The 24,137-nt window shown below is 54.2% G+C and overlaps 10 protein-coding genes across 10 annotated transcripts; 8 read left to right on the top strand and 2 right to left on the bottom strand.

Annotated features, from left to right (window-relative positions):
* The first annotated feature begins 45 nt into the window (after positions 1-45).
* On the top strand, positions 46-1,998 carry K452DRAFT_240645 (uncharacterized protein). Its single transcript, XM_033537793.1, has 4 exons — positions 46-336; positions 394-713; positions 770-1,583; positions 1,635-1,998. Exons 1-4 carry the CDS (start codon positions 119-121, stop codon positions 1,852-1,854), a joined length of 1,572 nt encoding a protein of 523 aa, XP_033402999.1. The 5' UTR covers positions 46-118; the 3' UTR covers positions 1,855-1,998.
* A 1,371-nt stretch (positions 1,999-3,369) lies between these two features.
* On the top strand, positions 3,370-3,982 carry K452DRAFT_217519 (uncharacterized protein; the record flags this gene model as incomplete). The annotated part of the gene is made up of 2 exons (XM_033536299.1): positions 3,370-3,643; positions 3,699-3,982. The coding sequence occupies 2 exons, from the start codon at positions 3,370-3,372 to the stop codon at positions 3,980-3,982; spliced, it is 558 nt and encodes a 185-aa protein (XP_033402998.1).
* Positions 3,922-4,912, bottom strand: K452DRAFT_4928 (uncharacterized protein). The gene is made up of 3 exons (XM_033546738.1): positions 4,355-4,912; positions 4,094-4,296; positions 3,922-4,020 (listed from the first exon to the last, which is right to left on the bottom strand). The coding sequence occupies exons 1-2, from the start codon at positions 4,562-4,564 to the stop codon at positions 4,144-4,146; spliced, it is 363 nt and encodes a 120-aa protein (XP_033402997.1). The 5' UTR covers positions 4,565-4,912; the 3' UTR covers positions 3,922-4,020; positions 4,094-4,143.
* Positions 4,913-8,969: 4,057 nt separating this feature from the next.
* Positions 8,970-10,792, top strand: K452DRAFT_261667 (uncharacterized protein). The gene is made up of 4 exons (XM_033538585.1): positions 8,970-9,325; positions 9,387-9,970; positions 10,025-10,259; positions 10,311-10,792. The coding sequence occupies exons 1-4, from the start codon at positions 9,239-9,241 to the stop codon at positions 10,377-10,379; spliced, it is 975 nt and encodes a 324-aa protein (XP_033402996.1). The 5' UTR covers positions 8,970-9,238; the 3' UTR covers positions 10,380-10,792.
* A 399-nt stretch (positions 10,793-11,191) lies between these two features.
* Positions 11,192-13,011, top strand: K452DRAFT_323439 (uncharacterized protein; the record flags this gene model as incomplete). The annotated part of the gene is made up of 4 exons (XM_033544640.1): positions 11,192-11,354; positions 11,408-11,920; positions 11,978-12,914; positions 12,969-13,011. The coding sequence occupies 4 exons, from the start codon at positions 11,192-11,194 to the stop codon at positions 13,009-13,011; spliced, it is 1,656 nt and encodes a 551-aa protein (XP_033402995.1).
* Positions 13,012-13,461: 450 nt separating this feature from the next.
* K452DRAFT_4878 (uncharacterized protein) lies at positions 13,462-14,553 on the bottom strand. The gene has a single exon (XM_033546732.1). The coding sequence runs from the start codon at positions 14,431-14,433 to the stop codon at positions 13,711-13,713; it is 723 nt and encodes a 240-aa protein (XP_033402994.1). The 5' UTR covers positions 14,434-14,553; the 3' UTR covers positions 13,462-13,710.
* Positions 14,554-14,673: 120 nt separating this feature from the next.
* K452DRAFT_217741 (uncharacterized protein) lies at positions 14,674-15,959 on the top strand (the record flags this gene model as incomplete). The annotated part of the gene is made up of 3 exons (XM_033536309.1): positions 14,674-15,446; positions 15,503-15,663; positions 15,724-15,959. 3 exons carry the CDS (start codon positions 14,674-14,676, stop codon positions 15,957-15,959), a joined length of 1,170 nt encoding a protein of 389 aa, XP_033402993.1.
* A 1,007-nt stretch (positions 15,960-16,966) lies between these two features.
* Positions 16,967-20,120, top strand: K452DRAFT_282277 (uncharacterized protein). Its single transcript, XM_033539560.1, has 6 exons — positions 16,967-17,461; positions 17,515-17,648; positions 17,705-17,950; positions 17,998-18,846; positions 18,898-19,642; positions 19,709-20,120. The coding sequence occupies exons 1-6, from the start codon at positions 17,257-17,259 to the stop codon at positions 19,870-19,872; spliced, it is 2,343 nt and encodes a 780-aa protein (XP_033402992.1). The 5' UTR covers positions 16,967-17,256; the 3' UTR covers positions 19,873-20,120.
* Positions 20,121-21,165: 1,045 nt separating this feature from the next.
* On the top strand, positions 21,166-21,583 carry K452DRAFT_217100 (uncharacterized protein; the record flags this gene model as incomplete). Its single annotated transcript, XM_033536268.1, has 3 exons — positions 21,166-21,228; positions 21,319-21,370; positions 21,468-21,583. Coding segments are annotated over 3 exons (231 nt in total), but the record flags the coding sequence as incomplete, so codon positions are not given.
* A 903-nt stretch (positions 21,584-22,486) lies between these two features.
* K452DRAFT_217512 (uncharacterized protein) lies at positions 22,487-23,355 on the top strand (the record flags this gene model as incomplete). Its single annotated transcript, XM_033536295.1, has 3 exons — positions 22,487-22,660; positions 22,736-22,838; positions 22,886-23,355. The coding sequence occupies 3 exons, from the start codon at positions 22,487-22,489 to the stop codon at positions 23,353-23,355; spliced, it is 747 nt and encodes a 248-aa protein (XP_033402990.1).
* Positions 23,356-24,137: the final 782 nt, after the last annotated feature.

Genomic DNA, 24,137 nt, shown 5'->3' with positions numbered 1-24,137 from the left:
TCCAAAGTTCTGCCTAATCCATAGTCTTCGAGCCCGAGGCGCATACCGAGAAATCCCATCCTCCTTAGTCCTGCGCGCTTCGATAAACAACTTCTCTTGAGTGTTCACATTAAGGCCAATGGCGCGTGGCGCGAAGACAACGAATGAGCTGAGCGAATATGAGCTCAAGCGGCAGGAACAAATTGCCAAAAACCAAGCTCTCCTGAGGAGCTTACAGCTAGATGCACAACATGCTGGCCTCGCCCCGGCAGCGCAGAAATCCCGCTCTTCTGCGCCAGCGAAGGACCGGAAAAAGAAACCGGCAGTCAAGAAGGAGAAAGAAGAAGTCGTTCCGCGGTAAGACCAACACACGGCTCAATTGAAGCGTAACAATGCAGACTGATACGCATATAGGCGCACTTCTTCTCGACTGCGCGGGATAGTTGCCGACAGCGAGGTGGCGAAGAGAAAAGCCGAAGAAGAATACGAGGCTGTCCAACAAGCAGAAAAAGCTAAGCGTCAGCGTATAAGCGATGACCTTAACCTCGGCGATGTGGTGGTGGCCGGACAGCACTGGAATCAAAGCGGTAACTTCTTGACCGGAGTGGGACCAGCGAAGCCATATGAACGAACATTTACTGCACAAAATGTGAAGGGGACCACGGACAAAGAACTCAGGGCGTTACGAGAGGCGATGAGCGGCCTGCAGTTATGGGAAGGGTTTGAGCCAAACAGTAAATGCCCTTGGCGATACTATGGTTATGAAGAAAGCTTGCTGATCGACTTCAAGGGATCAAACTTACGCCAGAGCGCGTATACTCAATGGGCTTTCATCCGACCGAGGACAAGGCTCTCATATTTGCTGGAGACAAACTCGGAAATCTTGGACTGTTCGATGGCTCGCAAAGTGTCCCTGAAGTCAAAGCGGAGGATGACGAAGAAGTCGACGAAGCAGACCCTGCTGTAACCACGTTCAAGATCCATACGCGAACGATATCCGCATTTCAATTCAGCCCCTCGGAGCCAAATGCTCTCTTCTCCGCCTCGTACGACTCCTCCATCCGAAAACTGGACTTGAATAAAGGAGTAGCTGTGGAAGTATATGCTCCTGCAGACAAGTCAGAGGATGCACCTTTATCTGGAGTTGACGTTGCCACCCCAAACGTGATTTACTTCACAACGCTTGACGGTGCATTCGGCATTCACGATGTAAGAGCACCGTCAGGTAAGAGCAACGGGACGCAGATCTTCCAGCTCTCGGAGAAAAAGATAGGAGGTTTCAGCATGAACCCGGTGAACCAGCATCTCCTCGCGACGGCATCGCTGGATCGGACTGTGAAAATTTGGGATCTGCGGAAAACAACCGGAAAGAAAGATGAACGTAATCCTCATCTCGTCGGGGAGCATACCAGCAGATTGTCCGTGTCTCACGCGGCTTGGAACTCCGCCGGACAAGTTGCAACGGCATCTTATGATGATACCATCAAGATTTACGACTTTAATGATTGCGGTGACTGGAAGGTTGGCACCGAGCTGACGGAGGAGCAAATGGAACCTACTGCCATCATTCCTCACAACAACCAAACGGGGAGATGGGTGACTATGTAAGCTCTATCAGTCGTGCTACAAGTGGTGTTGTATTAACCAGTTTTTAGTCTACGCGCTCAGTGGCAAGCCATGCCCCAGGACGGTGTACAACGTTTCTGCATTGGAAACATGAACCGCTTCGTCGATATCTATACAAGTAAAGGTGAGCAATTGGCTCAGCTTGGTGGAGAGGGCATCACTGCAGTTCCGGCCGTTGCGCAGTTCCATCCTACAAAAAATTGGATAGCAGCTGGCACTGCTAGCGGTAAGCTCTGTTTTTGGCAATAGGCCCAACCTAACTTATTTGATATACAACATTGTTTTGCGTACATAAAGATTTCGACCATCTACGTTCCAAAGAGAAACAACCTGCGGAGGCAGCAAACTTACCTTTTTCACATTCGAATCCAAATTCTCGCCATAGCTTATCACCCCTTTTTAACTTACGCTATGCTTGCAATTTCTTTCAAATCCAGCGTTGCGAATTACCATTTTGGGGGCTTTTCCGTGTCTGCTAGAGGCGAAACTACGTTCTCTCCGATGCCATTTCCTACTTCGCTTGTGCTACCGGCAGTTGGTCCGAGGATTCACCAACATGCAGATCAATATTCCGTTTGAAGTGGTAGAAGCAGCTCGCTTAGCTTTTCCTGCCTATCCTTTGGGTGTTTGCCAGCGAATCTCTAAGCAGAACAGATGGCCACGCCCATCACTATTGTTGAATTTGCTGATATAAAGTTAGGAGGCTTGCTTTCGCGCTACGATCGCGAATGTTCAATTTCGAATAAAGGCAAATCGTTGCGTCAACCATAAAGCGGGCGGAGAAGCCATTGACTCGTACAACGATTATGTTCAGCCTCAGCAAATCGAGCTGGTGGCTTCTCGATGTCACGCCACTGGTGTCAAGAGGATAGGGGATGATGCTGCCAGAACCTTCTTAGGCTCGAAGCGAAAGGGGCCATTCCCGTAAGGATTTAGTGGTGCGGGGATCGGCGTCCGAGGGAACCGTAGCTTGGGGAGAAACGGCAGTGCTTGAGTGGATGGCGGTCAGTACGGCCGACGGTAGGTATTGATGCAAAACCACACGACGTCAGGCGGACACGACGATAGCGGTTGACATGATTCCGCGGCTTTTCCTTGATTTATTTTTGGAGGCGCCTTAAGCTTATCGCACCCTAGGCCGCCACATCCGTCACGAAATGCCAAGGAGCCACCAGAGCGGAGCCCTGCATGCCCTGTTACAGATGCATGGCCGGCTTTTGGGCCGCCTGGGCCGTGCAAAGGTTCCGAAGTTGTTTGCTAGGACTCCCTCGGCGAAGGTAGCGAGCCGGTACTGCTCTCTTCACCTCTCGTCTCGCTATCGAAATGACGTCGGCATTTGGCGGCTGTCAACCTCTAGTCCAGAGCCGCGGGATTTCAATTATGGACCCCTGTTTTGCCGCGGCCTCTTTGCCAATGTCGGTTACATCCCTGCGCCATCTAGTGCTACAGTCGCATGAAGGGAGGGGGCGAGAGCAAGACCGCTGCCACGGTGCGCCCTAATACGCGCTCCGAGTGTCGTTCTTGGCGTGGATCGCTGGATGCGCTTGCGGAGCAATGTTTTCCAAACAGCCCCAGGAGGTGGACGACTAGGTATCCGAGCGCCCTCTCCATCGTCATTGCGTTAGCTCTCGAACTAGCCCGAAGCTGGCCCAGGGGTTGATATAAAGGGTCTTAAGTCCTCAGTGCTCAGGACCACCAACACACGCAGCCTTCAACAGCAGTCAATTCATTCTCAAAGCAACCTCCACAACCAATTCAATCACCATGAAGACCGCCGCCGCCGCCACTCTCCTCGCTGCTGTCCCCGCCGTCCTGGGTCAGAACAAGCCCTTCGAGGGTCTCACTGTCCGCTCTGGATCCGACTTCCAGTACGCCACCATCACCCAGGCTGGTCTTTCCTTCTGGGTTGGCAAGGATACCGAGTCCTACTGCCCTGAGGCCTCTGTGCCCATCGACTGCCCTCCTGGCAATGTTACCGCTTTCGTTGGCGGCGAGGGTACCCTTTCCATGGACGTTGAGGTTCCCGGCGGCCAGCAGGGTATGTTTCAATTGATATCGAGACAATGGACGGATCCAAGCTAACTTGATTTCAGTCTACATTGCTCCCACTGGTGAGCTGAAGGTCACTCAGGCCCACTCGGCTTCGATGCCCGAGGGCTCTATCCAGGATGGCTTCCACAAGTCTGAGAGCAACAGCCTCGGCTTCCTGCACTGGACCAACGGCTTCCTCGCCTGCCCCGCTGCCAACAGCACCGACGGCTACCCCTACCAGATCTACGCTTCGGTCGACGGCCTCAAGCGCACTGACTGCCTTGGCTTCGACTTTCTGACCTCCAACTACACCGGCACTGGCGCCGCTGCTTGGCAGTACGCTTAAACTTAAACGCTTCGAAGAAGACATCTCGAACGACTATCCTAACAGATTTGCTTTGGTAATGAGCATTTACTCCTACTATGACTGGGATTTAACGACAACCTCGCTACATACCACATGAGTTTTTTGTACAGCACTTTTAGCGAGGAGCATTAATGATTGTCTTAATCTTGTATCGCTGCCTGTAAGGCGTTTCTAGTAAATAAAACATGTTCCTCTGGGCTTTTGTTTTTGCTCATGTTGTAGACCATGACGGTCTTGTCTCTTGACTTCATGCCCTTGGCTACCTCGACATCTGACTTGGGCACACCCAAAACCTACACATGGCGCTTTGAGCAGGGAGTTTGGGCATCGTACGCCTCGAGAACGACATACCTCGGCGATCAGCTTCTGCACCGCCTTGTTCGCCTCACCCTCCTTGGCCTGGGCAGAGACACACAGCTCGATGCAGTCGGGGGTGAGGTCGTTGATGCCCTCGCGCTTGGCGCTAGCGCCGGGCTTGACATGGCAGGAGAGGGAGATGGAGCCCAAGGAGCCCTTTGCGCCTTTTGCGGCGATGAAACGGACGGCAGCAGAGCTCGCCATGACGTCTCCCCGCACGCGGGAGTGCCGGATACGAGCCGTTGAAGCAGCGGGAGCTGGTGCGAGAGATTGGAGATTGGCGGGGCCGTTTGACGCGGGCGGGCAAGACGACGTCGCAAATTATTGTTGACGCACCCTGGCCCCCCGCACTGTTCACTCCCTCACCCTGTCGGCTTGCGACGCTCTCGACGATGCCAATCTCCCCTCCACCTCCGCTGCTTCACCTGCGCCCAAGAGATTTAGGGAGCGTGTCTGGTTGCCTGAGAGACAGAACAATCGCCTTGCCTGGAAGCCTTTTTTGCTCATCCGAGTAAGGGCTGCACCTTGAGCTGCACTGCCTCCATTCCCCTCTTATGATCTCCGAGTTAACGCACCTCCCTCGAGCAATCCTCTCAGATCATGTCTTTGCTCCACGGATGGACAACCGTGTGCGACCATGACGTTGCCGTTGTCACGAGCGCGCACATGGGACGGCAGAAATACGAAGGGCCATTCTCCTTTCGTCTGGAAGTAGAGCTCCGTCTGCCGTCAATATCCGTTCTTGCTGATATTGATTCCCATGGGGTGTATGTATGTACCACGGTACAATGCGGCTCAGCTGCGTGCGCGTGGCTCCAGTAAGCAGTAAGCGGAGCCAGCCTCCGATGCAACCCCAAGATTGTGGAGGTGGCAGACGGGGTGAGTTTCTTTTTTTGGTGATTATTTCTCTTTCTAGCTACGTCAGTTCATGTCTCTTCGTATTTTGTCTTGAAGTCTGCTGGCAAATATTCCTTGTCTTTGCGCAACCGGAATCCGTGGGGTGACAATATTTATCGTATTCTACTGTCGCATGCTTCTTCCGTTTCCCTTATCTTCTATGCTAAACTACATGTTGCATCACATCTGTCATGCTTAGAAGAACGGGAATAATCTCCAGGGGTGCTTCATAGTTGACGTCAGCTCACATCCTCGCGTCTTATCTCTCCTGACCTTCGCTTTCTCCATTGGGCTTTCTATGACCCTTTTTAGGCGTTCTTACTTTCTTGGGAATGAACTCTAGGAGCACCGTGCCGTCTCGCGCAACACCATTTTCGTTTGCTGGCCTCGCGGTCCGGCCTCCCTACACATCCTCGTGACGGTGTTGTACAAAGCCGTTCATGCGCATGAGCGGAGGTCAATATTCGGCTCCTCCGTGGGCTGGCTGTACGTCACTTACAAGCCACGCTTCGAAGCTATTTTTGTTACACCTCCACAGTGGGATCGCTGATAAGCTGAGAAGTCGGATAGCAGATCGGAAGCTTTCGGGCGTGGACAAGTTTATGTGCGAGTAGGTGCGATTGATTTTTATGATATCGGGGCTGCTAGTCCAGCAGTAACGCTATCCAACCTCCCAGTGCATCCGAGATCTCAGTGCAGTCAGTTAATTCCCCAACCTGGCATGCCTCAAGATGAATTGTCCCAAATTCGATAAAGTGAGGCGTCCTCGCCCGTCATGGAGATGTCTTTGTGCAATGGTGTCGGTGATGGTGCTTGACACAAAAGTGTTTGACGATGAAATCAATTCGAAAAGGAATTTTGTATATTTCCGTCTCTTATTACCTTTACATTGACTGATCCCGAGCCTATTCATATTTTCATTGATCCTCTTTCTGACCTGGGCAAATGTAAACACCACCACATCATCTTGGGCTTTTGTTCACGAAGAGATACCAAAATTTCCCCATGCCAAGGGCGAAAAAGAAAGGTATATCATTACGAAGGACTTATAGAGCATACTGACAGTTTTTATTCCATAGTGTTCTAGTACCGATTTCTCCATCAGTCATTTGACCTTTTTAAATGCACCGGGTAGCGCTCCGATGATGCCTAAAAATATCTTTCGGTGCCAGATTCTCTGACGCAATGTGCCCACTCGGTGCTATATTGGTTAAGTTTATATGCTTATGCAAGGTAAATAAGCTTTCTAGTCTGTAAAGATATCTCGACCCTTGTAGCTCGAGGTTATCGCGCACGAATGATCAGTGTTTTAAACAATCATCATGTTACATCTTCCTGGGTAATTTCGCGCTTTTTTTGTTTATCTTAACCACTGATCCTTTAACCCACACACACCAACGTTGAAATCACTTATAGTTTGGGCCAAGGGAAGGCCTGCGGACTTCACTTTGGATCGACGGCATGTAGTGAGTTGGATTGGACACCGTGGTTCTAGTTTTCCCACCTCGAAAATGTTTCCAATGAGCTCTATTATTTTAGCTCTATACAAACGAGCTTATAGCAGTATAATTCGCTCTACAATCGATACTAACTTCTATCTTGGTATTGCATAATGGTCTGGATTCCACTCTCGATATGTAGATACCGCTGCAGTCACAGCGATAGGGCCAGAGGAGCAAGGGATGGAAAAAGAAATTACTATATGTTACTTCTATATATACCATTTCGACCTATAGTCCTCTTACTACTATCATCTCTACTGCCACTGCTGCAGCTGCAAGTGTGCCAACAACGAGATTCTGGGGATTAGCTTAGGTGGCATGTCTCTGCGAATTGATTATATCCGGTGATTAAAGACTTCGAAGTATTAGATTCTAATATAGGGCTACTTTCTGTTGCTGTTATCTTAATATCTTTTTTGTTGTTACTCGTACTACTACTACTTGGGTAATTCGACCGACGTTATAAAAGTTCATAGAAAATTATACATTTAACTGTTAGCAAATACTAAAATCCCCAATATATATAAAAATATAAAATAAATATGACTAATACTCTAGGGATATAATGTAGTAGATGAGGCTCGTGGTCTACTTGATAAGGCTTTATAGAGAACCCTATAGTCTGGCTAAGGTAGTAAATCGCAGGATAATCCTAACCCGTACCACTACTATATATCAGCATATTAGCACGATTAACGGTACTAAGATGTTTAAGATTCGAAGTCGTAGCAGCTTAAATAAGATCGGATTGCTACTTGGTTACTTTTACACTGCGGATTATCTCAATCAATTAAAATCGTTACCTAAATATTTAAGCCGACAGTAATAGAAACATCAAGCTGCGGAGCTTGCCAGTAGTAGATATTATAACTACTACATAACAAGAAATTCAAATACTGAACATTTATTAAAGAAGCCAATAGCGTAGACTGCCAGTAGGAGTACTTTACCATTAATATAAATGATGCATTGTGTCTCATTCAGACCATACTCAGATGTACCCTGCCATGAAATGGCAACGACTTTAGCAGAATAAAAATAAACTCGAAGGACTAAATTACGATGAATAGATTTTGTTAACTTTCAGTACAACCATGAATTTGAGAGAATCCGGGAGGCATACAAGGAAGACCAAGACTGCTCCCCAGAAGCTCCTTACTCTATAGAAGAGTACTAGCTTTTATGAAATCAAGGCATGTACAGCAGGCACCGCATTCTACTGTACGTTTGATCATATAAGAACAGTGGGATTTCTCGACCACTTTGCGTCATATGACACTGCCAGCTGGTCGACAGTGCGCCACGGACCATAACCGAGTGGGTCATGCCCCAGAAGCCGCCCAAGGCTTTGTCCAAGTCGAAGACGAGGCGCAGAAGATCGTTGCTTACCTTTCTCACCCCTGATTTTCAGGATTGCGCCGCTCACATCAGCTTCTCCAGCCTTTCGAGACACAGCGTACCACGTAGTACGACGCTCTCCGCTGAACTTGGCCTTGCCGGCTCCGGACGGTTCGTCTCACTTTGCGGTGAAGCTGACCATGTTCATACGAGACGATGGCCCTTTTGTAAAGGAAGAGGTGTCCGTGTATCCTCGTTGATCAGGGCCGGTGCTTATTGTCTGAAAAGGCACTATGCCTTTGCTGTCATTGGTAACTCAACGATGCTAAAGCGGGCCGGTATATCTTGATGATGACTTTTTTTGCACCTATAAGAAGCAGTCTGTACCCGTCAAGTCCGAGCACTTACCATAAGGATATGAGAGTATTTGTGCCCCCGCAAAACAAACAGTCTCAGGTATACAATAAATATCCATAGAGGACCTGCGTCCCACAATAGAGTTTTGCACTTGCTCTCCACTTTGATAGCCATGCCCACGGGAATGTACCTACGCGAAGTTTGGTTACCGGAATGTTTGTGCATTGCATTGCATGTGACGGCCCCCTGGCGATCGGCCACGACTTTGTACTCTACACCGGGCTCCGGGAAGATGAGAGCTGTCATTTGGCCTTGAAGTCGTTATCAGACAGTCGCCGGCTACAGCCGCACCTTGCCGCAGCGGGCAAGTGAGGTTGGACGACGGCGGGCGCGGGATACGCGTGACAAGTCCGCATGCAACGACATGGGGTCGTCGGATCGGAGGGACCACATAGCGCACCGCCTACGCCTAGGCCGAGTGTCGGCTCTTTCCAACACCTACTACACCCTAAGCGCAAGTATAAACGCATCGCGACCGTTAAGCGCAGTCAGAAGCGATTGAACACTCGGATGCGAAAAATCAATCTTGCCTATTTACGTAAAGGAGAAGGAAAGGAGGACACGATGGCTCTTTCACCGCACGACGATAACAACATAAATACGCTTTCCCGACCCTTCCAGCGCCGCTACAAAGAAAGCTGCGCTCCATAGGCCTTATCCCTCATCTCCGCTCTCGCGCCCACCACCACCCCTTCTCCACGCTCTCAGCTCCCCCGCTCGCAAAATGACGCACGCCCCTACCATCCAGCCGAAGTTCCTGCCTCGCCGCGACGACCTGGGCGTCGTCGCCGTCGGCTTCTCTAACGGACAGGTGCGTTGCCCAGCAGCCCCGGGCTGCCGTCTCCCATGCTGATGTTGTTGTTGGTGCGCAGAGGAAGTCCGGTGTCGATGCGGCTCCCATGGCCCTGATTGAGGCCGGCCTGCTCGACCAGCTTCGGGACGAGCTCGACTTCAAGGTCACCTACGATGGCCAGGTCCACTCGTACACCGACGTTATCCCCAAGGAGGACCCCGACCACCGCAACATGAAGATGCCGAGGACTGTCAGCGCCGTGACGAGGAAGCTGAGCGAGCAGGTCTACGAGCACGCCTCCAAGGGCCGCTGCGTCCTCACCCTCGGCGGTGACCACTCCATCGCCATCGGTTCCATCGCCGGTGTCGCGAAGGCTACCCGGGAGAGGATTGGTCGTGAAATTGCCGTCATCTGGGTTGACGCCCACGCTGACATCAACACCCCTGAGACCTCGGACAGCGGCAACATTCACGGCATGCCCGTGGCCTTCTTGACGGGCCTGGCTAAGGGCGACAACGAGGAGATGTTTGGTTGGATCAAGGATGACCAGAAGATCAGCGTGACCAAGCTGGTCTACATTGGCCTGAGGGACATTGACATTGGAGAGAAGAAGATTCTGAGGGAGAACGGTATCAAGGCCTTCTCCATGCGTGACGTTGACAAGTAAGGTGGACCCTCTCACCCTTATGGAACCCGAGACTGACGTCGGCTCCCCAGGTACGGCATCGGAAAGGTCACGGACATGGCCCTTGGCTGGATCGGCAGCGACACTCCCATCCATTTGTCCTTTGACATTGACAGCCTGGACCCTCAGTGGGCTCCCAGCACTGGTACCCCTGTCCGTGGAGGCCTCACCCTCCGTGAGGGTGACTACATCGCCGAGAGCGTGGCTGAGACCGGCAACCTCGTTGCTATGGACCTTGTCGAGGTCAACCCCAGCCTCGAAGCCCATGTAAGTCTAGGTTCTGCCCATTTGAGTTCGCCTATCTGACTAGATCCGCAGGGCGCTTCCGAGACCGTTCGTGCGGGTTGCTCCATCGTGCGCTGCGCACTGGGCGACACGCTGCTGTAGATCACGATTCTTGCCATTTAGATCCCCCCTTTAGCGTTCAAATATTTCTTTTACGGTCCCTCGGGTGTTGTCGGGTTCAGCAGCATGCGCAGTGGAGCGCCTCACTGCCGGACGAAAGGATGATACTTAGACAGCAAACCTCTGCTAAGATAGACAAGTTTTTTCAACACATTTGATTCCTTGGGAGAAGCAAAGCACAGTTCACGCAGCCCCTCCGTTTGTGCATCCAACCACGTCATCTGCTGCCCTTTTTTAGCCACCGAGCAAGATCCTATCTATGTCCGATACCGGGCTCGGATCGCTATGGAATCAGGTTGAGACGAAATTTGTCCTACAAAGGCTCTCTGCGGACGTGATTCGGATTACTCTCGATTATTGTTGCTGCTGCAATAGGGCCTTGGGAGTGGAATGGGGGCTCTGTATGCCCTGTGCAAGCGGGATTCTAGAAAAAGCCGCTCAAGATATTCATAGGGCTTGGTCGGTGTCCGTTTTTAGAAGAAGCCCACTCCGAGGTACGGGAGCGCAGTGCACATTTTTAAGGGCAGAGAAATTCCCTCCAGAATTCCCAGTGTTCTCGTCCATTGTCGTTCCCTTGTCTCTCTGTTTGCTCCTTTGTTCGCTTTGTGTCTGACTTTTTCCTCCGGCTCCCGATACGGCTCCTGACTCGCGTCGGGATCGGCACTCCTTCATACGTCATATTGAAATAGAAAGTACGTCTCCAGCCTGGAACTCCAACGTTCGTAAGTCGTCTTGACAGCTGCTGTTTCCAGTTACTCCTGAGCACAGTACTGGTGTAGAGTTACAGTTCCTCCATGTCTCTCGCAATTCAGCGCCAGCGCTTGGGCAAGCTTCCCAATGGCTTGCTAGATGTTGTTTCCCACCACCACCCGCTCTCAGCTCCAAGGGGAGCCACTGCTTCCCACCTTCTGCAACGCCGTTCTTTGACAGTCGAGGCCCTTGACGCCCAGCGTGACAGTATGGTCCACCATTTAACATTGCGCCGCGGAACATTGGTTGACGCTTTCTAGGGAGGGAAAGAGTCGTCATTCTAGGCTCGGGATGGGCCGGCTACACCGTTGCCCGTAGGCTCGACCCTAAAAAGTACCAAGCCGTTGTTGTCTCGCCGCGCTCGTATTTCGCCTTTACTCCTCTTCTGGCTTCCACCTCCGTCGGTACCCTCGAGTTCCGGACTGCCCTGGAACCTGTCCGCAGCAAGAGAACCAACGTCTCCTACTTCCAAGGCTGGGCCGATGATGTTGACTTCAAGAACAAGCGCATCACGGTCGAAGAGGGTGTAGAAGACGCGGAACAGGGCGTTGCCTTGGCCGCTGATCGTCACGCTGGCGAGTCTCGAGAAGAGAGGGCCATGGAGAAAGTCGAAGAAGCAAAGAAGGGCCAGTTGTTCGGCCTTCCGTACGACAAGCTCATTGTTACGGTCGGTTGCTACAGCCAGACTTTCGGTACCCCGGGTGTCAAGGAAAACGCTTTCTTCCTGAAAGATGTCGGTGATGCGAGAAAGATTCGTAACCGCCTTCTTCAATGTGCGTATCTTATTATGGCTTCCTATAAACGGTCAATGATGCTAACTGTAGTTACAGGCTTTGAAACAGCTGCTCTGCCCACGACTACCGAAGAGATGCGCAAACATCTGCTTAACTTTGCCATTGTTGGCGGTGGTCCCACGGGCATTGAGTTCTCTGCGGAATTGCATGACATCATCAGGGAAGATCTCTCCAAGCTTTACCCCGACCTCATGCACCACTACCGTATTACGGTGTACGACGTGGCTCCCAGGGTCCTTTCAATGTTTGACGAGAACCTGAGCAAGTACGCCCTGAAGACTTTCTCGAGAGAAGGCATCCAGATCAAGACTTCCCACCATGTTGAGTGGCTGCGCCCCGGTGTGCCCAGTAAGGAAGAAGGAACTTCTCAGGTCAAGGATCCCAAGTCCTGCTACACCTTGAAGGTGAAGGAGGAGGGCGAAATTGGCGTTGGCATGGTTGTCTGGAGCACAGGTCTCATGATGAACCCATTCATACAGAATGCGCTTTCAAGGACCCAGCTTTTGCCGAACCAAATGCGTCTCCAAGCGCCAAATGGCGAGAAACCAGAGGCCGACGAGTGGGTGGTCAAGAAGCACCCGAAGACTGGCGCTGTCATCACCAACGATCAGCTTCGCGTCATCCTGGAACCGAAGGGACAGGGCGAAGACGGCAAGGCACGGGCCGTCATGGAAGACGTGTATGCGTTGGGCGACTGTGCGACCCTGGAGGGTACCATGTACCCGGCTACCGCGCAGGTCGCGAGCCAGAAGGCGGAGTGGCTTGCCCAAAGACTCAACAAGTCCGACATCGAACAACACGGCTTTACCTGGAAGAACATGGGCGTCATGGCGTACCTTGGTAACTGGAATGCCATCATGCAGAGCGGTGGTGGTGGGAACATCTCTGGTCGCGCCGCGTGGTTGATATGGCGTGGAGCGTACCTCACCAAGAGTGTGAGCTTGAGGAACAAGATCCTGATCCCGATGTACTGGTGGGTGCATTCCTTTACGCTGGCTCGAGTAGGCGGAGACTGACTGGACATTAGGTTTATCAACTGGATCTTCGGGCGGGATATCAGCCGGTTCTAGTCTGTTGTCCGAGATTGTAGAAGATACCATGATGCATGTATGACTGACATTGGTTCCTTTGCAGCACATCGACGGCGCGGTGGTAAGCAGCAAGCGGCATGACGGCGACGAGAAGCGAACTAGGGGGCGTAATGTGGCGTAACAGGGAGGAATGGCATGCACATGAAATAGAGCGGAGAGACCAAACCACGTCTCTTCGCATATTCTGTATATAGAACGGCGGGGTGACACTCGCAGACTAATACCCACTCTATCGATCGCGTCTTGACACGAGTCCTGCAGCACAACGAAGCATGCGGGCGTGTTTTGCTTTTACAACATCATGATGATGGTGAGGCTATTGTTGTCGCAGTCGCAGAAGAGGCTGAGGCATGTGGACAAGTGAAACACCCTCGGCTTACCGTTCGTGGGGCGCCAACGCTGCGGTCATCCCTGACATTGGGTCAGCATGCACGCCTTTTGTGACACGAAAAAGCCCTGTATCGGACAGTAGTTCGCGCCTTTTCCCCCAGATCGGCCTCCCGTCGTCTTTCATCGTGCCCGCATGTCTTAGCTCGGTTCCGGCTAGCTGCAGGCCCAGCTGTTCTCGCGGAGAGGTCGACTTCAGACTGCGCTTCAGGCGTCAAGAGAGGTGAAGGCTTATCTGTCCCTCTGATATCCATGGTATGCTTCGCCAACGCTGTCACCTACGTGGACCAGTTAGAGCATGGTTGCTGACCTGTATTCATCTGGCATGCACAGGCTGAAGGGCGCGGGTCTCCAGTAGCAGCCGCCACGCCGCGCTGCCGTCCCCAGTGTCCCGATCTCGACGCTGAAAGCGATGCGAGGCCGCGGGGCAGCGCGGACGAGAGGCTCTCCTCGCGCCGGCTGCGCAAGCACTCGACTGTGAGGTTGAAATCTCCGTACGATGCGAATGACGATCGGCAGCCAGAGTCGCCGACGTGGGAAGACGTTGAAGACGCACGCCCAACGCGAGTCAGGAAACGGAGCGCTCGAAAGGCGACAACAACCTCCGCCAGCTCGTCCAGAAGCTCGCGCAGCTCCACTGCCGCCTCCAATCGAAGCTCGACTGGCTACTACCCGGAGCTGTCGAGGATATCGGAAGGAGGGGACGCCGCCGACCACACTTCCTTCAAAAGCACCCCACCTCGAGACCGCGGCAGCTCTCATGCTCGACGCAGCGGGTCTGGCCTCGAGCTTGGTGTGAGCTCTGCTCGACGAAGTGTAAGACAAAAGCATAGTTCCTTGCTTCGAAGGGCGGATGCCTTGTCGAATCTGTCTAGTCCCTCCTTGCTCTCCGTCTTCTCCAGTCTTACGCACTCGTCCGGAACGTCCAGCGGAAGCAACTCTACCGTCACGCAAAAGTCTTATGAAAGGTCCAACATAACTAAGCGCAGGCGCCCAAAGGACCGATCCAAGCATTCCGACAGTCAGGTCTCCTCAAATTACGAACGTGCCGAGCGCCGACGCCGTGGGTCAACTCGCTCTACCCATTCTCAGGCGTCCAAGGGACCGGCAAGCGCTGGGGAATTAGCAACCCCACCGCCTTCACGGGACTATCCGGGCTCCACCAAGGCTTCCACCGTAGATCGGGACAGGGTGAACTCCGATTCTGGCATATCCGTTCGGGACAGCAGTCCGGAAGCGAGTGAACGGAACCGGATGGCTCAAGACCTTCCGACGCCCCAGAGCGACGGCTCTGCGGACGAAGAGATTATTGAGCGACAGTTGGAAATTGAGCGGCTGTACCGGGAGCTTTCTCAGGAATCTTACGCCGGCCTGGTTGCCGAGGCCGAGGACCCTCTACTACGACGTCTCCTCGCCCAGGAAGAAAGTCTCCGTCAGCATATTTTGCAGACACCGCAACAGCCGCGGGGACGACGGCATTATGACGACGGATCTCATCGAGATGATTCTTCATTCCCCTATTATGCACCCCAGCCACAGCAAGGGCCGTATTGGGATCCTATCGACGCATCACCATCCCCCCCTCACGTACCCATACCAGATCCGGGTCATCTTACTTCTCCGTACGGGCAATACCCTCCGCAAACGTCCTTCGTCAGCCAATTCATCCAGCATGATGCACCGGACTTAACGAAAACTACTATTGCGGGATACGAGAAATTGGCCACCGAGTTGGCTGAAAGTACCGACGAGGCCAGGGATGAGACAAATCGGGGAATAAAACCAGTGTACCGCAGATTCGAATATCTTAATCACCGGATCTTGCTCCATATCCAAGATGAGCTTGCGGAAATGGAAGAAGAGTTGCGCTTGGTCGATGAGTATATTGCTCAGACCACCGCCGTCGGTGATGACGAGGACGCACAACCCGCTTCGCGTCGGCTCGAGAGGCGCTATGGCGGAGATCTCCACTCGAGACGAACATTGCTGCTCGGCAATATCTACGTCAAGCTTGGACAGTACAGTGAGTTTATCGTAACCTCACCTCTGGCGCAGACGGTTGTTGACGGGCCCAAACAGATAGCGCCATGTCCTCATACGGCAAGATGATGAAAGTCCTCGAGCCTGCCAAGGCCGAGGATATTTCTCGATACCAAGCCTGGCTCCACTTGCACGCGCCCATCTCTGAAGCAGAATCGCGCTTCCTGAAACGCGGGGCCGACCTGATGGTGTTGCCACGGCGACGTGAAGCGCAGCAACGGCAACAAGAACAGCAACAGCGGGAGCATCAGCTACTACTACAAGAACAGCAACAGCTTCGAATCTTCGGGGTGCATGGACTCGACACGATCCAGGCGGCTACGCTAGCGCTGCCGGTGTTTTTACTTTTGCCGCTGATTGCATACTCGATAATCCCGGGCTTTGGGGCGCGGATGTTCGTGCTCGCGATCCTGGGGATAAGCGAGGCGACGATGGTGGCATCGACGCGGTTCTACCAGATCATGACGGTCCGGGAATGGGGAGTCTGTGCCGCCGCGTAAGCGTGTCCGAAACATGGGTGGCGCTCGAAACATGGGCTGACTTGCAGGCAGATACTTTGTTCTGATGGTGATCATCGCGGGCGTGGTGCGATAAGTAGGTAGGGCGTTTGTGTGGCACGGGGTCGGGGGCAAAAATAGCTATAGTAGTGTGGGTGGTGTAGGTACCTAGGTAGTAGCTCGATCGGCTCGAGCGTTCCGGGCGAGCCGCCGGCCGCCCCCAGGGCGTCGAGACAAGCAAGTGTTTCACAGCGGCCACCTGACTGCGGGGGGCTAATACGCGCGTCGTTCGTCGAGTGGCCGGGCCTTATCGCGATATCAAATAATTTAATATGCGCCCGCGTGCATATGCGGCCTAAATTGGGCCCTTTGCGGCGCGGCGAGTCAGGGCGGCGGGTGGATGGCCAGGGCCCCGTCGGTGCGTGCTCGTCAAGTGCTCGCTCTGCCGGGTGCCCCTGAAAAGCGGATGCAATTTTGCCAAAGCGTCGCCTGCCGGGCGATCGCTTGCCCGTTTCTCTGCCTCAAACCGTCGTGGTGCGCGCGCTGAAACACCTGCCTGTCTTCTTCTCCCTCTCCCCTCCCCCTCCGCCGACTCCTCCATCAACCCGCCTGTCGCTCCCTACCACACTACACGCAACAACAACAACACTCCTTACCTCTCCTCCTCTTGCTGCCTTTTTAGCCCGCGACCACCCGGCCAAAGCCCCCGCCCGCGCCCGCGCCTGCTTGCCAACAACACACCCACGTCCCACGTCCCACATCCCACGCCCCAAAGTCCACGTCCAAGTCCACGTTTGCCAATTGCGGCCACGACTCAACCCTCGAGTTTCAGCCCGCCGACCGAAGCATTCTTGTGCGAGCAATCTTATACGCCCGGCAAATTGCGCTGCTGCTGCTGCTGCTGCCTACTGCACGCCGCCCGCCAGATAGCACCCACGCCAGCCGCCGCGCGCGACCGACAAAGACACGCTTTCCGCTTGGCATACATGACCTGATCGGCGCCTCCCAAGAAAAAAAAAAGGCGAGCGAGAGAAAAATAAAAGGATAACCCCAAAAAACAAAGCTTGGGGCTTGGAACGGGGCTAAGCAAGCTGCAATTGCTCCCGTCGCACCGGTACCTTGGGTGTACCACCATCCCGAGTCCCTTTGTTTAAGGCACAGCTACTCTTGTTCCTGACGCACCCACCACTCCGATCCCAGTAATTTCGCCGCGGCGGACCCTCGACTTCCCCCGAGTCGTCGTCGAGTCTGCCTGCTGCGAGTCGCGCACGCCGCGTGAGTTGTTGCGCGCAACCTAGACATGTCGATTGCGATGCTGCAAGCTCCCTCCAGGGCCTCGACTTCATCTTCCTCTTCCTTCATACCCGTCTCCCGTCAGAACACCATGTCTTCGCACGATGGATCCCGCTCGACGCGCCAGTCGAAGCGCTACTCGGTTACCGCGCTGTATCTTTCCATGTCCGCAAAGGAGAAGGACTTGGAAATCGAAGATGAGCTGGCCAAAGGTATCGTTGTACTCCAGCCATGACTCTTCCCCTAGGGTGCTAATGACTTATAGCCCAAAAAGTCCTGCGTGAACTCAAGGCGCGCATCTCCTCGCAGTCGAAGAAGAACTTCGTGCTTGAAAAGGATGTCAGATATCTCGACTCCCGGATTGCGCTTCTGATCCAGAACCGGATGGCTCTTGAAGAGGTGCGGCCAATCTAAAGCCCTGTCGTGTTTGCAGCGGTAGCTGACATTGTATGCAGCAAAACGAAGTCGCCAGCCACCTAGAAGAAACGGAGTTGCAGGAAGGCTTCTTCCCCAATGACGAAAAGACCCAGAAGTATGGCAACCTGCTGTTCCTTCTCCAGTCGGAGCCCCGACATATCGCCCACCTGTGTCGCCTTGTCACCATGGCCGAGATCGATTCTCTGCTGCAGACGGTTATGTTCACCATCTACGGAAACCAGTACGAGAGCAGAGAAGAGCACCTTCTGCTCACCATGTTTCAGGTAAGTGTCGCCGATTCGCCGTCGACGTCGTTGCTGACCTCAATAAGTCTGTCCTCACCTATCAATTCGAAAACACCCAAGATTATTCCTCTCTTTTGCGCGCAAACACTCCCGTATCCCGGATGATGACGACATATACCCGCCGGGGACCTGGTCAAAGTTACCTCAAGATGGTGTTGGCAGAGCGTATCAACTCTTTGATTGAGCTCAGAGATCTCGACCTGGAGATCAACCCTCTGAAGGTCTACGAGAAGATGATTCAAGAAATTGAAGACAGCGAAGGCAATCTGCCTGCTCACCTTCCGCGCGGTGTTACGGCCGAGCAAGCAGCAGAGAACGAGACGGTGCAGCAGATTATTGCGCCGCGACTGACGATGCTGATGGAGATTGCCAACTCCTTCCTGACCACAATCATTGATGGCCTCGAAGAGACGCCTTACGGTATTCGGTGGATCTGCAAGCAAATCCGCAGTCTTTCAAAGAGAAAGTACCCGGATGCTTCCGACCACACGATTTGTACATTGATCGGAGGTTTCTTCTTCTTGCGTTTCATCAACCCCGCGATAGTCACGCCAAGGTCGTACATGTTGATCGATGCAACACCAGCAGAGAACCCGAAGCGGACGCTCACGTACATTGCAAAGATGCTGCAAAACTTGGCTAACAAGCCTTCTTATGCAAAGGAGCCATACATGGTCAAATTGCAGCCATTCATTCAGTCGAACAAGGAGCGCATCAACAAGTTCATGCTCGATCTTTGCGAAGTTCAAGACTTCTACGAAAGCTTGGAGATGGACAACTACGTCGCTTTGTCGAAGAAGGATTTGGAGCTCTCCATCACCCTCAACGAGGTTTACGCAACACACGCGTTACTCGACCGTCACACTGCAGAACTGGTAAGTTAGCTCATGCGATACTGAACTGATCGTGTGCTAATAAAAGCACAGACTAGAGATGAGAGCTCGCATCTCGGCATATTACTCCAAGAACTGGGTCCCGCGCCGGCCCAACTACCAAGAAAGGAAAACCGAGCCATCAACCTTCCGCTCTTCAGCAAATGGGAGACGCCTATTGATGATTTGACAGCAGCTCTCGACATCACCCAGGAAGAGGTTTTCTTCATGGAGGCCAAGTCGACCATGGTGATGATCCTCCGTTCACTGCCACCAAACACTTCGATTACCCGGAGACCCCTGCGTCTGGAACGGATAGCTGAAGCGGCAGCAACCACCAAGAATGACTCCGTCATGGTGAAGAAGGGCATCCGGGCCATGGAACTTCTGAACCAGCTCCAGGAAGGCGGTGTCATCGACAGAGAGGACGGCTTTGCCCTGCTTCGGGACGAAATCGAGCAGGAACTGGTCCACCTTGGCTCAATGAAAGACAAGGTCGTTGAGGAGACCCGCAAGCTTGACGAGGTTTACCGCACGATTCGCGACCACAACGCCTACCTGGTTGGCCAACTCGAGACTTACAAATCATATCTGCATAACGTCCGCAGCCAGTCCGAAGGCAAGACCAGGAAGCAGCAAAAGCAGCAAGTACTGGGGCCTTACAAGTTCACCCACCAGCAGCTGGAGAAGGAGGGCGTCATCCAGAAGAGCAATGTCCCCGAGAACCGACGGGCAAACATCTACTTCAACTTCACCAGCCCGCTGCCGGGTACTTTTGTCATCTCGCTACACTACAAAGGTATCGTCCCCACACCCTCAGGCAAATCGTCTAAGGAACGTGAAGAATCTAAGGAGGATGCTCTAGGGCGGAACCGTGGCCTTCTAGAACTCGACCTTAAGCTGGACGATCTTCTGGAGATGCAAAAGGACAGCCAGGAAGACCTTGACCTGGAGTACGTCCAGTTCAACGTGAGCAAGGTGCTGAACCTGCTCAACAAGCGCTTTGCTCGCAAGAACAAGGGCTGGTGACTCGGCTGCTTCTTCGACATCGCCAGCGATACCCAGTCCACTGTTTGATGTTTGTCATAATTTTCCACAAAATCACGCCACAAGACCAGGGCTACCGGCCTCGGTTTCAAGAGAATTTGGCGGAGACAGACGGTTTTTTCCTCCTTTTCTTTCCTTTTTTGGTGTTTTCTGTTTTGTTTTTCTTGCTGCCAGGGAATTGTACACGGTTTGGATATTTGGGATACCCAGAGGCTGATTGCGCGTTGAGCGGGTTTGTACGATTGAGATGGGGCAAGGAAGGAAAGAACGAGGGCAGATCTGGGTTGCTTGACGGAAACGATGGGACGATTGAGGCTCGATTAGCAGTTTGATCGTCATCAACAACGACTCATGTTCACCATCCATCTGTGCTAGGTTGTGATGGCGCTGTTGCCTTGTCCGATGGCACCACTGGTTTCCTTTGAGAGGACTTGGCGCGGGTGGAGGATGGGCTACCCTTTGATCTCTTTCTTTCTTCTGCTGCGGCTTCAATAGGACATGGATAGGGTGGGGGGGAAATGGGAGGATGTTCAGGGTGGGTTTGAACGAGCAAGGCCGTCTGGTGCACCAGGCTCGGTCAGCTGGCGGATGCTCGATGCTCGTGCCGTGGTGTTGTGCAGAGCCGCAAAGGGCGCGTCATGCCTCTCCCCATGCATGCGCGCCGAGGCTGCGAGTGTACCTTAGCGTCCCGAGCTGCGAGGCGTACGTCAATCACGGGGTCGGCTTGGTTGCCTGAGTCAACCCCGAAGCGGCATCACACGTTGTCGTGCTTGCTGCCCGCTGCTCCCTCCTCCCTCCTCCCTCCGAGCTTCCGATCACCACCGGCAGGACAACTCATACCTAGTTTCCCTTGACTCACTCCTTCCACCCTCTCTTTTTTTTTTTCTCTCTATCTGACAACAATCCGTTTCGATCCAACAAATCCTACTGCCTGTTGATTGCTCCCCATCCATCGTCGTGTTGCTTGCCTCGAGATATCCCCGTCCACCCGCGCCAGCCACCTCACAATGTCGTCCTCGATTGCCATTCCCATGCGCCGCCGGACCGGCCAGCACAGCACGGCCAGCTCGTCCTTCTCGTCGGCCTCGTCGTCGAGCGCCGGGCACCCGCTGATCGCGTCGCCCTCGTCCTCGGTGTCCTCCCCGCACCACCTGGCCCGCCGGCCATCGCTGCTCAGTAGGTGCCCCCCCTCGGGAGGGCTGAACCAGGAGGATCTCCGGCCACGAGCGTTTACACCGACAGAGAGGATGGGATGCTGATCAGCTGGGCGCAGGCTCCTCGATCTCCAAGTCTGAGCACATCGTCATTAACGTCGGCCACCCGGATGCTCCACGGTTGGTAAGGCAGCCAGCGATTCTCGCCTCCCTTCCACTTCCCCTCCCTTTCCCCGCCAACTTCGAATCCGCCGCTAACGCCAGCGGCTTGCAGATCACATGCGTCAAGGCCTCGCAGGGCTTCGACTGGAACCAAGGCAAGCTCCGTCCCTCGGCTCAGACTGCGCCTCGGCGTCACTACTTTAGCTACTGCTACTATCGGCACTCTGGCTAACCGTAAGCGCTCGCGCGCTCTCTCTGCAGACATCTTCCTCCCCTCGTACGCCGACTACGACTCGAGCGACCTGGAGCGCCGCCAGGACCCCGTGCAGGACATTGTCCTGACGGACGAGGAAGCGGCCAGCATTTTCCCTCAGTAAGGAAGACGACATCACCACGACGACAACCAGGCTGCCACCTAGATCTCTTAGACGGGGCTTTGGGAGCATGGGGCACGGCGCAATGGGGATTATTGCACGCACGCGAGGCATATGACGGTACGATACAGGGAGGCTGCGTTGGGGGTTTTGTTTGGCTGGTCCCTTTCGTCCCCTCTCTCTCTCTCCAGCTCTTTTGGGTTTGCTGCTAGTATTTTAGCGACGGAGGTGCAGGGAGCACCGGAGTTTTTGCTTTCTACCATGTTGGATGTAGATTGTTTATTGCTTTCTTCGCAATGGGGATTGATTGATTGATTGATTGATTGATTGGATGATTGGATGATTGGGGCGCAGGACATCTCCGCTCGCAATTGAGGCGTGGGATTCTAGGTAGTTGTAGTCGACCAAAGACAGGATGGTTTCCCCTCTTGCCTCTTGAGCAAACGTCGGTGGCTGGGGAGCGCGTCACGAGCAAGGGGAGCCCACGCGACATGTGACACTATGATGTCTGGGGGTGCCCTGATAAGTGACAAGCCCTTATCGCGCGGGTGGCCTCGGCCTCGGCGCAACCGCATCAACAAAAACAACAAACACCACCGCAACCGCGACCACGGCCATCGCAACCACCACCACCACCACCAGCCCACCCACCCGTCCGCATACTTCCACCGCTGTCTCTCGCTTCGTTGCCGCCAACAACAACAAAAACGCGCGCCACCTGCTATAATACCTCCCTCCGAACAAGACCTACGCACGCGACAGACCGACCACCCGACACAAGCACACACACACATCCAAACACACGCGCGCGAAACACACGCCACAACACGCGCACGCGCACGCGCGCACACACAAACGCCCAACCAACCAACCAACCAAACAACAATAACAACAAAAGCAAAAACAATGGACGCCGCGCACCGGCGCATCGAACTCCAAGCGCCCGCCGACCTGGCCTACCTCGTCGCGAACGCGAAGCGCGCCGCCCGCCAGAAGATCGACCTGCATTTGCCGCCGAGCGCGGCGCCCGAGGGCGGGGAGGACGTGTTGAGGCGGAGGGTCGAGGAGTTGGTTGATGAGGTGAGTGTGTGTGTTCGTGGAGGAGGGGAGATATGTGTGAGAGATGGTGCTAATGCGCGGTAATGTTGGTGGCAGTACATCAAGGCGACGTTTGCGAGCGCGAGACACAATATCGAGATTAATGGCATGCCGCCCCAGGAGCTGCTGGGCGAGGAGGAGCTGCAGGCTTCGGCCGAGGGTAAGCCTACCGCACCCGCACCCGCACACAAACACGCAAACAAGAAGCTAATCCCCCCGCGCTTCCGCGCGCCCCAGAATACGAGCCCATAGACTCGCGCCTCGCGGACCGCATCCGCGCCCTCGAAGCCCAGAAAGAGCTCCTCACAGGCAAAGTCGCGGACCTGCGACGGACGGCGCCGGCGCGCGCGGCAGCGGCGCAGCAAGCGGCGATGGAGGCGGAGAGGGAGGCGCTGGAGCTGGCGTTTGCGCAGCGAGATGCTGTTGTCGCTGCTGTTGCTAGTGGTGCGACTGCGACTGCGACAACAGAGGGTGCAGCAGTGGGCTTGGGCGATGTCCCGGCTTTTGCGCGCTGGGACGACGTCTTGGCTATGTGGGAGCGCGGCGCGAGTGGGCTGGTGGAGCTGAAGGGCGGGTTGACGGGGACGGTGGCGAAGCTCGAGAGGGCGGAGCGCGCTTGCGCTGTTTTGGAGGGTGGTACTGGTGCTGGTGGGAAGGGGGAGGGGGAGGTGCGGTAGGAGTGTGGGTTGGGTTGGATTGGGTGCGCGAGGCGTGAGTTGAGTGTGCCCTGGGAGTATCGTGGGTTGCGATTGCGATTGCGATTGCAGACGGGCGCCGGTGAGGAGAGGACCTGAATGCGCGAGTTTCGGGACCGGTGACTGGGCTGGACTGGCTGTGGCTGTGGCTGTGCCGTACCTACTGTGCTTGTGCCTGGTGCCTGTGCCGCGGCTGGCTGTCTGGCCTCTAGACTCTTCTGTCTATAGGTACAAACCACCTATCACGTACTCCACAGTCGGCGGCGGCGGCGGTGGTGCCATTGCTTGGGCTCACAGCTCAATGCTCAAAGCTCAGGCTGTGCTGCTGCTGTTGGGTGCGTAATCCGTAGATCGATAGACACACGGACACGGACACACGGGCACACAGACACGCACATCCACGCGCGGCCAAGCAGTGGCAGGCGGGCAGGCGGGGACCCTCGCCCGTTGACCACTGACGACTGTCCAGCAACCGTTGGGCTAACTTTCCACCACGCCCCGACGCCGTTGACCCTCTTCACCGGGCCCAGGGACAAGGAACAAGGTCCCAAAGACCCAAGCAAGTCAAGCATCGAGCGAGTGAGCGAGTGAGTTGCCTTACGGATTAGGGCTCCAGCCGCGCGGGGCACCGGTCAGCGTCGTCGGCGCGAAGTGGAGGTTTTTTTTTTTTTTTTTTTTTTCGTGGGCAGAAGATAGGTAAATTTTTTCGTTTAGGCTTGTCTAAGTCTTGCTTCTTTGCGGGCCCAAGACCTGCGGCTGAAGTG

The sequence above is a fragment of the Aplosporella prunicola genome (assembly GCF_010093885.1).
Source record: "Aplosporella prunicola CBS 121167 unplaced genomic scaffold K452scaffold_1, whole genome shotgun sequence".
In the NCBI taxonomy this organism is placed as follows: Eukaryota; Fungi; Ascomycota; class Dothideomycetes; order Botryosphaeriales; family Aplosporellaceae; genus Aplosporella; species Aplosporella prunicola.
Note: the sequence above shows the minus strand (reverse complement) of the source record. Positions and strands in the feature narration are given on the sequence as shown.